Here is an 11,400-nt window from a genome sequence, read left to right as displayed (position 1 = left end):
TTGCTTTATATTTTTTTAATTTCTATCTCTCAGATCACTAGTGGTCCACGAGCTACAAGCTGAGGAACATTAACGAAGCACATGACCATGGGCAACATATTGGCCAAAACTGAATTGAATTTCCTGTGGAGCATTTATATAGTTTTCGCAATTTGGACATACTCATAATCATAAATCATAAGACTTTTTAAAAGTCAGGCACACCTATTAGGTGGCAGATGACTTGATATCGATGCTAAGGAGAGAGGAACATATGAGGGCAGTTCCATGACTACTGCTCCAAAAACAGCACCTAAACCTGTAGTGTTAGGCCTCATCTCATTTCTAACATGCATGTTCAGGTCACGAAACCCAGAAGTGGGAATCTCAAAGCTCTCCTGAGCCTGATGTTACACATAGTCAACTTTCTCCATAAGGCAACATCTTCACACACACACACACAGGTGTGTATCTGAAGACAGAGAAGGCAGGAGAGTTCTTGAGTAGAAGCCAAACACCAAACGAGCAGGCATAACCTAGCAGAGCCAGGTAATGACACAGTACCTGCATTCTGCAAAGAGCCCATCCAGTATCTGTCCCCTTTTCTTCCAAATACCTAACAAAGTTTGCAGCATTAACAAGCTCACATGTTCAGAACAAACTTTACTCATACAAAGGTCTTAAAATTGTCCAGACACAAGCTCTCTGTTGCTAACATACATCAATCTCAGAACAAAAGGTTCATTTAAAAATACACTTTATTTACAAGACATTCAAACTTCATTTTGAAAATAAAATATAAGTGTACATAAAACTTTAAGTAATTTTTCACTACCAGTTAATAAAACCACAGTGAGGGATTTACAATTCTTTGTTCAGCAATCATGGAAATTACATTTTGGCACATTATTTAAATCACATAATGAACAGAAAAACTGGAAGAAACTTTCAAGCAACACAGCTCCATAAATGTAACAATCTTACACAGTGACATTCTCATAATAAGGTATCACTGTTCAAATAAAGTATTTAATATAGAAAGTGCATCAACTGTACAGCAGAGCAAGTTGCAGAACCTATAGAAATCTTCATAGTGTTTGGATTATCTTTTCAGAAATGTCCCTTTTACCTGCTTTTCAATTAGTGATCCAAGTTTTCCGCTAAGATGTTAATGAATTACTAATGAACCCTTCATTATACCTTCTCAGGTTTAGAAATCAACCTTCTTTAAAAAGTTGGTTCAGGTGGAGTGCTTATAAAGAATTTAAGTATATATAAATACATATATTTATAGCTCAGGATGACTACTTAGACAACACTTCTACACAGATCACAGGACATAATAGTCCTTGGAGTAGCTCACATCAAGTCATCCATAGACTGGTGGTGAACTTAACTTTGGGGAATTTGGACGCTGGCATATTCCCTTCAAAGTTCAGAATAAAAGGGAGCATTCAGGACAGTAAGCATTATAATTGGGTAGGGGAGAGGGAAAGAATAGGAAGAACTAAACAAGGTCAAAAAGTGGTTTGCAATGGTAAAGCATATCACATAACAAAAACAGAAAGCAGATGAATTTGAATAAAACTGAGTGCAAAATTTAAATGAGTGCATAGAAGAGGTATTTCTAAACTGTATTACAGGTACATCACCATGACCAGAAGGCTAGCAAAATCCTGCTGCTTTTATTGAACAGACAAAGAAAAACACTAAGAGGAAAAAAACACAGTTGTGCTACATGTCAAAATAAGCATCACAAAGAACACAGGGAAAAGAAAGTCAACTGAAAACCTGGTAAAACAAACGCAATACTCCTAAAAATAACATCATTTTTCTTTACATAGAAGAGCAGAGGCAAGACCTGCTTTTAGAAGAGTTACAGAAGAAGGAAAAAAATAACAATCAAATTGGCATATTTGGCACATATGAAAAGGTGACAAAAAATCAATTCAGTTTAAGAAAAGGCTCACGACTGATAAAGGCCAGTAAATTGCTTCTGCATTCAATCCCATTTTAAATTTATTCCAGACTTCACTTTTACTCCAAAACTATCTGGCGAGGCTAGCAAGTGTTTTGTTGTCATACAACTATGTCACATGTATGACTGCTTACGGATCAGAGAGCCACATAAGCTGGACAACTGGTTGAAAGTCACCCGTATTTTAAGCAGATTTCCTTTGCTACAGACAGTGATGGCCAGATAGGGACAACCACTGCAAGAGAACCAAAATGCCATAACGATGCAGTCATGAGGGAGTACCTGAAAAGGACAGAACAGCACAATCAACCTGTGATTGCTTTACTGAATTGGAGGGGAAAAAGCAATTAAGCTAGAGAGGCCACAAGAGAGATTTTATGACAGTGCAATATGCTACAAAACTGAATTTAGAACAAGTGCCCAGAGATAAGGGCAAATACTGAAATACACAGTATTTCAAAATGAGGTAAGCCTACTTCAAGAAGATTAGAAGAGATACGCCAAGAACTGAAGGGAAATAAGCCAATACAAAATACACACTGACTGGAATGAAGTCTTCTACAGAAGTAGAGAGGAGCCACGCAGTACAGCCTAGTTGTGACACACTCAAAACAGATGAGAAAAATATTTTGCTGCAGGACTCAAAGGAAGGCAAGGATATTGGGTCAGAAACCTTAGCTGGACACCCTGAAAGTCCCTACACAGAAAAAGCAAGGTTCATCTCATCAATAACATAGCTCTGTTGGTTTTGCTTGCTGAAGTAATAAAGTAAGTTTTATACCTGCGTGTTTTCTAGACCTGAAAATTTCTATAATCCCTGGTATTTTCCTATTTATTCACAGGCAACAATTACAGTACGTGCAACCAGAAAAGAAAAGAGTTTAAGAAAGAAGGTTACTTCTTTGTATTTTCAGGTTACAACACTTTTAAAAGCTTAAAAAATAGATAACCACAGTTTCAACAAACACTGGAAGGATAAAGATGGTCTGTTCTGTCAAATGCCCCAACATTACACATACCAGTATTTTCTAATTCCAGAGTAAACAATACTGCCATTCCATCTTTCAACCATTTAATAAAATGTATATATAAAAAGATTGCTTGATTTAAGACACAAATGCATAATTATGAAAGGGTGCTTGTTTTAGAGGGTATCTCAGAAGCAAGTGCTCCCACAGACTTTGTTGTTATTTTAGGAGCCTTCTATTCCAGTTCTCAAAAAAACCTATAAACATACTTGTTATTTACATCTAAACCTTGACATTTAAACATCATCACAGATGAAAACAAGGACAAAAAGAACAGAAGAAAGGGCTGTCATACTTTATGCCACATGCTTTTTAGACAGAGCAATTCTTAAAATGTTTCCCAATTTACATTAATTTGTGCAATAACTGCCAAGCAAGATCCTGCTGCTTTCACCTCTGCTGCTGCCAACAGAATCAGACTGGAGGACCAAACTTTTAATTATACTAGCTCATAATTTAATTCATATAACACAAACCTACAATGGAAGGCTATAAAATATATTAATTCACCCAATAATCTGTTCAAATGGGGTAACTACAAATCAAGAAACATGCTATTTAGACTGCAGTCACTGCTTCAGTAAATACAATTTTCCAAGCAGCAAAATATCCTGCTGTGTGTTTTAATATTCATTGACTTAATGTAATCATCCTTATTAATAAGGAGTCTGCTGCTTTCAAGCCAGCCTTACAAGCAGGTCTTGGTATTTTCCCAGCCCAGGCAGGAAATCAATTTGCCCTTTCTGTTTAAGGTGTCACTGAGGTAAAGACATCACTATTTTATAAAGGTGTCCCCATGAATAAATGAATAAAATAGCCTGCCCAGGCCACAGATACTGTTGAAAGGTTTCTGCTTTTGGCAGCAAAATTTATCTGAAAGCTTCTGGAGCTGATCTGCATAGCCAGTGAGGCTAAGCACTACACCCAGTGTGGATTAGGTAGTCTGTCTCCTCTCCCAGAAACCTGGAGAACACACCTGACCTAAATCCAGCACTGGTGACAGGGCATGTCATCTTGTTTTCCTTACAGCACCCTTGCATGCCTTCAAAAAGAGCAAGCAGCAAAAAGATAATGGAGTTGCTTCACTAAATACACTTTGAAATACACCTTTGGGCAGGAGAAGGAGTAGGGCAGAGGGGAGGTCTTTCACCTTTAAAACAAACCAAGAAGAATTAATTGAGACTAAACCAGGAAAAATTTCCTGTAATTTTTTTTAAAGCTCCCTCTAAGTGATAATACTGCATATAAAACTTGAAAGGGGCTTAATTAATACAATATCACTGCAGAATTTTAACTGCTCACAATAAACACATTAGCTTATTTATTCAGCATGAATAATGACAGACACTCAGTGTTAGAGATACTGCAGTCATCCCGCACAATGATGAATTAAGACTGTGGCTATTTAACTTCTCTTGTCAGCAGAAAAATAAATTTAAAAGATTGAGTTGTGCAATCACAATAGTGAACAAGATAAAAGTTAATTGTATCACTGCCTGCATTTCCATTTGCTAGAATCAGTACAGACAACATCAGCAGGTACATCTTTGCTTTCATAACAAGAAGTCTACTCTTCAGCACACTTATCTGTGATTAGGCTAGAACTCCAGTATTACTAGTTGAGAAGCAAGACCAACTTCTGCTCTGTCCCTAAATACAGGAGTCAATCAAGAAAACAATGCAAGTCAAAATTCCTGAGTGCTTCTCCTCCCCCTTAGACACTCTTAATTTCACTCACAAGCCCCACTGGCCAGAAGCACAGGTGTTACTGTTAAAAGTGAATTGTCTATGCAAAAGTGGGTTTTAAGGATCAGTAAAGCATTTCTACTGAAGTCCTTTATAAATATACAGTACTTCAGCCCAGTACAATCCTGAACTGGCCACAGGGCTTTCAGGAAACAGCTCACATCAGCAGAAAAGGCCAGAGTTTGATTCCCAGTGCCACTGGCCATTAACTGCAAGCATCAGTGCAGACAGCAACACACCCCATCCACTCTAACAACAGAAATTCACACGTAGTTTGGTAAGGAGGTGGGTTAGGCTGTATCAGAAAAATCTTAGATGAATGCAACACCCTTTGTGGAAATATTAATCCTTATTTCTGATACAGGGGGTTTTTAGGTGTATTTTGGTTTACAGCTAAAGCCCAGAAATCTTTTTGCCACACCAACTTCAGCTACAACCATTGGTGACCCCCTTCCCAGCCAGGACACGTTTGTTCTAAGAAAACATTACGCAGAGTAGAGGGAATTTTTGCCTAAAGTCGTGTACTGCTCAGCTGTGGTTTGTCATCAGACACGCCACAATTTTTCACGTTTTTAGTGCTATCCTCTGCCAGTGGGTACTCAATAGGGATTTGAACATCATTTTTACTTGAACCATTGTCTTTATGTGGTGTGGAAAGGCAACTACCATTTTTCTCAGTATAGCCATTAGTTTTAGTCAGGGGGGGCTTCTGCTGACTGCAGCATAACTGAGAGTCACAGGCTTTTGAGATGCAGGGTGAGCTGCAGAGTAGGTGGGAGGTCTTGTGGTCAATGTACTCAGGCTGGATGGTCACAGAATGGATCCCTGCTTCGTGGAAAACCTTCCGTATCTTATAAGCAGCATCTTGGTAATCAGTAGCTGTTTGGCACTTGATGTGAAGAGTAGCAATATTCTTCCCACCTGCAAGCTCCCAAACATGCACCTCATGAAGGCTGCTAACCCCTGGCACACGAGCTAGTCTGTCAGCTGGAAGACATAAGAAAAAGATATTAGAGGCTTTGGTGTGCTGGCTAATTACTAGCTTTCCCATTAAGAGCCCTATGCGAAAGCAGCAGTCTCCAAACTATCTTTTTAAGAGAGCTGTACTTTGTAAAATATGTTTACTCCCAGCTGCCTTCAGTTCAGCCTCCAGGTTACCACATGAGCAGGCCACCCTTCCTTTTGGGTTCACCCATCCCTCAGGCTCCCTAATGGCAATTTACCAGCCGCTCACAGACGTGATGTTATGGCACCACTTCCTTGGCAGAGACCCCACATCTTCTGGTTTCTTTACCCCTGAGCATGGTGGCATTTCAGAAGCAACCAGTGCTACCCCACAATTAACCAGCGTGAACAATGCCAGAGCGCTACAAAATTAACCAGACTTAATGAAAATTTCTAAATTGTTTTGGAAGGCTTTCAGAAGAAGCCACTGTAGGGTTGAGAAATGTGGTAATTCAATGTTGCTTCTTTCACAAACATGCCACACAAAGCATTAACAGCTCAAGACCAGTATTTTTGATGTATTGTTGGACTACACCACATTCTCAAAATGCATGCTTTAACTAATCCAGAGAGATTTGAGTCATGTTGCTAGGACACAGGCATGTGACTGTTTCTCACAGTTCTTGAGAATTTAGAGCTATTACGAGTAAATAATCCAAACATGTAATTCCAGAAATAACATATGCACTGAAATATATCTTCAAAATTAATAGCATTTCAACAACAAATTTGACTTACTCAGTAGTTGCATATTAACACCTTTGGGAACCATCTGCAACAAAATAATTGAGGTCTCCTTGATAAGCGGGAACGCAGAAGACAAGATGATGACCACCATAATTACTGTCAGGCTTGGATCGATGTAGCACTGCCAATTACATGGCGCATTCCCCAGAGGAAGTACATGGAAGATTGTAGCAGTAACTACCACAACCACAGATCCAAGTGCATCTCCCATAACATGCAAAAGAACACCTGAAACAAATGGCACAATTTCCATTAGTGGGGTTGTTTTCAGAGGGAGGAGGAGGGGGAGGGGAGGGGAGGAGAGGAGAGTAAAGCTGCATTTTTCAAGTCTGTTCTACTTGACATGAAAAATGCAATATTCCAAGCACTAACACCATAAGCGAAGTTTTCAATAACAGCTTTCAGAACAAAACAGCAAGGGAAATAATGACTCTGAACCACAGCTGCTTAAGTGGGATGCATTATTAAACATGTATGCTAGCAACTGCGGTCCAACTGCAATGCCATAGCAACCTAAAATGTGTTTGCTTAAATGCCTCCCGATTATTAAGAGATCCTGGTGCAGTAAATCTCAATTCTCAATTAAAAATTGATGACAAAATCTGTTCGTTCTAGCCTGGAAGTTAAGAGAGCCACAGACCAGCCTTAGTAACAGTTATTCTCCTCCATCGGCTTCTGTGACACTGTTGAAATCTGAAAAATTACCTAAGTGAAACCTAATCCCATTCCTATGGCTCCGAACACTCTCAAACCCCAATTTTGGGATCAGCATTATTGCTAGTCATATTAAATCTTGTCCCACCAACGCTACTAGCCTTCACACCCCAAAAATCTCAGAATCTGGTTTGAGAGAGAGTCACACGGACACCACTGTTGAGTGTGTGCCTGGACTGCTCTAAATTTAGAGGAACGCTGGGTACCACTTTTTACATCTGTAGATACAGTTTTGCACAAAAGGTAATGATACAAAACAGGCTCTTGTAATAACACATTTTTAGCTGCCCTTTCAACTACAATGACCAAAGTAGTCTTTGTGCTACAAAGTTAAAATAACCTAAGAGCTTCTTTTTTTCTTTTTAAACTACTTTACATAATCTTCCCTCTTGCTATCATTGCTCAAGCGCACTCCAGTTTTGTCAGTCTTTACTGTTCAGACTCAGATTCCATTCCAATCAATGTCTGATTCATAACACCTCTAAATATATGAAGTTAATTTCTTTGTCAGTACTTTTTATTCTGAGCCTGTGAGAGAATAAAATGAACCATCTCCTTTTAACATCCCTATGATACGCATTTTCAACAGCTTAACTCCAATTTAATCCACTTCCTCTGGGCTGGAGAAGCTGTAAAAGGCTCCCTCTGAAGCTCAATAACAACCGAGCAAAGAGTTTTGACTCTTTAGTGATGCTGAACACTGGATTAGACCTAGAGCTGCTGTTTCTTGCCAGCTTTTCGCATGAACATTGATCTTCAGTGTGAGAAACGAAGCCATTAACCACCAGAGCTCCTCCGAATCACTTGGGTCAGATAAGAAAGTACAAACTTCCAGTGAGTGCAGCTCTTTCTGCTGGAGTCAGGCGTGTTCTGCCCCATTTGGCAGACTCCCACTGGGCTTTACTCCTCCTAACAGTGTTGCAGTGTTTCCTTTGCATTTATAAATAATCCTAATTCAGCACGGGCTATCAGCTATTGCATGAAAAAGAGGGACAGGCAGGATGCAATTGCCAAGGGAACTAACTAGAGAGCACAGCTCAAAAAGAACTGGAAAATGTTTCAGAAAGACTTCTTTTGTATTTAAAAAAAAAAAAAAAAAACTTAAATGTCAGACTTATGACAAATTACGAATTGAGAATATGGAATATGGAAAATGCTTTTTTTTCTACTATTAACATTGTTAATATGTGTATCTTGGTTACACATCACATAATGAGGGCCCAGAGAGAAATGAATCCATTTCCCTACAGACCCCCCAAACCTATGGTTATAAGATAGAACTGAAAATGAATCTTTATTAAATAAAGACAGTATGGTGAGACCATAGGTAATGCGTATTTTCCAACAGCTTGTGTTGGAAACACTCAACTACTCTGCACATGCTCAAGCAAAAGGAATAATTTTACACTAAAATAATTGATGTCGGGATTCCTGTTCCTACCACTTTTAAAAATAAAAAAAAAAAAAAGAATTCCCCTGCCAATCCATCTTGTACAGCCATGATTTTCAGGGAGGCTCCAATTCTACAATGTACAGAATTTTTTTGCCAAGTGATTATGAAGTAAGTATAGCTATCTAACTAACTTACAGCAGCAAAGAAAAAAAACATAGAATCAGAATTTTAAAGACACATATCTCTAACACTGGCTAAAGCAAGGAATATTTGTAAGGACAATAAAAGTAGATTTCGCAAAGATGGCATATTAAAGTAGCACTTAGAGAAAAAGTCTGTTTTTAAAAATCAGACCAGTATCTTAAAATAGCCAATACAAAACTTCTTATCCTTCAGACATTTTTTTTTATGTTTCCAGCATCATTATGCCTAAGCACTGCTGTTCAGTCTAGTAAGGTCTTCTCTAAAATATACTCATTGGTTTCTTATCCTTTTCTCCTCCACCCCTGAAAGTGACAGTTTGCTTTTCCTGCTTCAATAATCTTACCACTACAATGCCACGATGTCCAGTGACACCAATTTCTAGACATTCAAGGAATTGTTGTGGCTCTAGCACATGGTTTGATTTCCCAAGTGTCTTCCCTTATAGATACATTTGTGTAACAGTGAAAACAGTTTTGAAAAACAGGTATACAGATACACACAAAAAAAAAAAAAAAAAAAACAAAACCCAACACACACAAAACAGGTGCCTGCCTGCCATGTCAACCTCTTTAAGCTGAATTCATGTGCTGCCAACTTACATGACTTTGGAGGAATATCAGATGCTGACAGGCAACCATAAGAAGCCTGAAACTGCCATCCGTGTTTCAGCTTTCTGATAGCCCTTTCCTTCAGGACAAACTCAACGTTTAATAGAGTCAAAGATACCTGCTTTTGGCTCTGCTCAGAATAGGCATGCAACACATATGCATATAAACACCTATACAGAGAGGGAGAGAGACACTCGGTTATTTATTCCTAGAGGTATCTACACAGTCTCACTCCGCAGATACGTGGTAATTTGACAGGTTTCTGTGTAAGAAGGGTTGACACTGTCACACTCTCTTGGGGACAGGTTCATAGTTCAAGGAGATGCAAAAAACACTGTGCTGAAGCACCAGTTTCAGCACCTTTTTCCTCGTGCTGCCTACAAAACATCATTAACCTCACGATTTAAAGAAATCATGTTTTACGGCCAAAAGCATTAAAAAGTTGAAAACTGCTCAACTACTACAGCAGTGACACTCAAAGCACCCCATAGGTACCTGCTTTACCTTCCTATAAGATCTCTAGTGACTTGAGTTTAGTGCAAGAGGCTTTCTCTCCTTTCCAACAAGTTCAGCTGCACTCTTCTAAGGAATTAAAATCAAAACATAAATACACTCAGAGGCAAATCAGCATCACACTATTCTGTTATAATCTATGCTATGTCACACAACCAAAACCTTTCTGCTAAAGATAACTGGGTCTATGTACATAGAAGAGTTATGGGCTTTTGTTCCTTTTCTTACTGATATTTGAAAAAATAAAATTTGAAATGGAAGTCAGAAAGTGATTAAAGTTAATATAGTATTAGCAATATACTCCCATGTTGTACCTCTGATGTTCAAGGCTTCAGACTTTTTCTCTTTTTTCTTCTGAGGCCCCTCTTCAGGGCTTTTTTGGTCATTTGGTGAACCACCTGCATTCAAAGAAGAAACGCTGTGTTGTGTATAAGTTCTACAAACAGAAAAAACATCATCCTTCTCAAAACCAACTTATTTCAAAGATGACAAGAAGAAAATAAAAATAAAAAGAACAAGCCAAAACATTTTCCACGCAGCTCTCTGAGCACTGCCTCCCTCCCTCCCTCCCCCCTCCCGAGAGGATGCCCAGAAGCCCAGTGTAAAGTACAAGGTGAAAGAGGCGGCGGGTGTCTGAGCGAACTCAGCAAGATTCCCTGGGGCCCACAGGTGGGTTTGGGGCCCCCAAAGGGCCCAAAGGATGGGTCTGGCAGCTTGGCGGGTCCCATAGCTAAAAGGAGAGATGGGGAAGGGTGCGGGACACGAGGGGAAGAAGGCCAGCCGGCGAGGCAAGGATGCAGCCGAAAGGCACCTGCTTCATCCGCATCCGCCTCCGCCGTCGAGGCCCTGCCGGGCACAGCCTGCAGCGTGGTGGTCGCGGGCGTTGAGGCGGGAGGGCGGCGGCGATGGCAGCGGCAGCAGGCAGCCCAGTCCTGGAAGACGAGGAGCCCCACGAGGTTGACGGCGAGGCCAAGAGCACCAACGATGAGCACCAGCTGGGCATCATCGATGGGCTCTGGCCGGGCGAGGCGGAGGATGGCCTCCATGAAGATGGTGAAGCAGAGGGCGGTGAGGAAGACGGCGTTGCTGAGGGCCCCCACCGCCTCGGCCCGGCTGTAGCCGTAGGTGGCGCGGGGGCCCCGGCGGCTGCGGCGAGCGATGCGGCCGGTGGAGAGGCCCACGCAGAGGGAGATGAGGTCCGAGAGCATGTTGAAGGAGTCGGACACCAGCGCGATGGAGTTGCCCAGGTAGCCCGACACCAGCTCAGCCACGAAGAAGCCGACGGTCAGCACCAGCATGAAGATGAGGCGGCACGTCTGCCCCGAGTACCGCCCCATGGCGATGGCGGCCGCCGGCACCCCTCTCTCTCCGCGCTACCGCCTGGGCATACCCGCGCTACCGACCCCACAACAAGTGCGGCCGGCCCGGCCCCTTAACCCGGGCCGCCCGTCGCCCCAGGCCCCGCCCGCCGCCCTGCCCGGCGGG

The 11,400-nt window shown here is 41.1% G+C and overlaps 1 protein-coding gene across 2 annotated transcripts; it reads right to left on the bottom strand.

Annotated features, from left to right (window-relative positions):
• Positions 1-719: 719 nt before the first annotated feature.
• On the bottom strand, positions 720-11,252 carry SLC30A10 (solute carrier family 30 member 10). 2 transcript variants are annotated; one of them, XM_086744272.1, is made up of 4 exons: positions 10,727-11,252; positions 10,230-10,313; positions 6,475-6,711; positions 720-5,718 (listed from the first exon to the last, which is right to left on the bottom strand). In XM_086744272.1, the coding sequence occupies exons 1-4, from the start codon at positions 11,250-11,252 to the stop codon at positions 5,243-5,245; spliced, it is 1,323 nt and encodes a 440-aa protein (XP_086600398.1). In that variant the 3' UTR covers positions 720-5,242. The 2 variants fall into 2 exon arrangements, with proteins under 2 accessions (XP_086600398.1, XP_086600399.1); XM_086744273.1 differs by having other exon boundaries at positions 10,230-10,333; positions 10,783-11,252.
• Between the last annotated feature and the right edge of the window lie 148 nt (positions 11,253-11,400).

The sequence above is a fragment of the Chlamydotis macqueenii genome, chromosome 3 (assembly GCF_036417535.1).
Source record: "Chlamydotis macqueenii isolate bChlMac1 chromosome 3, bChlMac1.mat, whole genome shotgun sequence".
In the NCBI taxonomy this organism is placed as follows: Eukaryota; Metazoa; Chordata; class Aves; order Otidiformes; family Otididae; genus Chlamydotis; species Chlamydotis macqueenii.
This window is presented reverse-complemented; position numbering and strand designations above follow the sequence as displayed.

Excerpts from the sequence above, each read along its gene's own strand:
- SLC30A10 (XM_086744272.1), bottom strand. The coding sequence starts at position 11,252 with ATGGGGCGGTACTCGGGGCAGACGTGCCGCCTCATCTTCATGCTGGTG. Across the intron at positions 10,314-10,726 it reads GGCGGATGCGGATGAAGCAG|GTGGTTCACCAAATGACCAA; the intron begins GTGCCTTTCGGC and ends CTTTGAATGCAG. Across the intron at positions 5,719-6,474 it reads TGTTAATATGCAACTACTGA|CTGACAGACTAGCTCGTGTG; the intron begins GTAAGTCAAATT and ends TATGTCTTCCAG.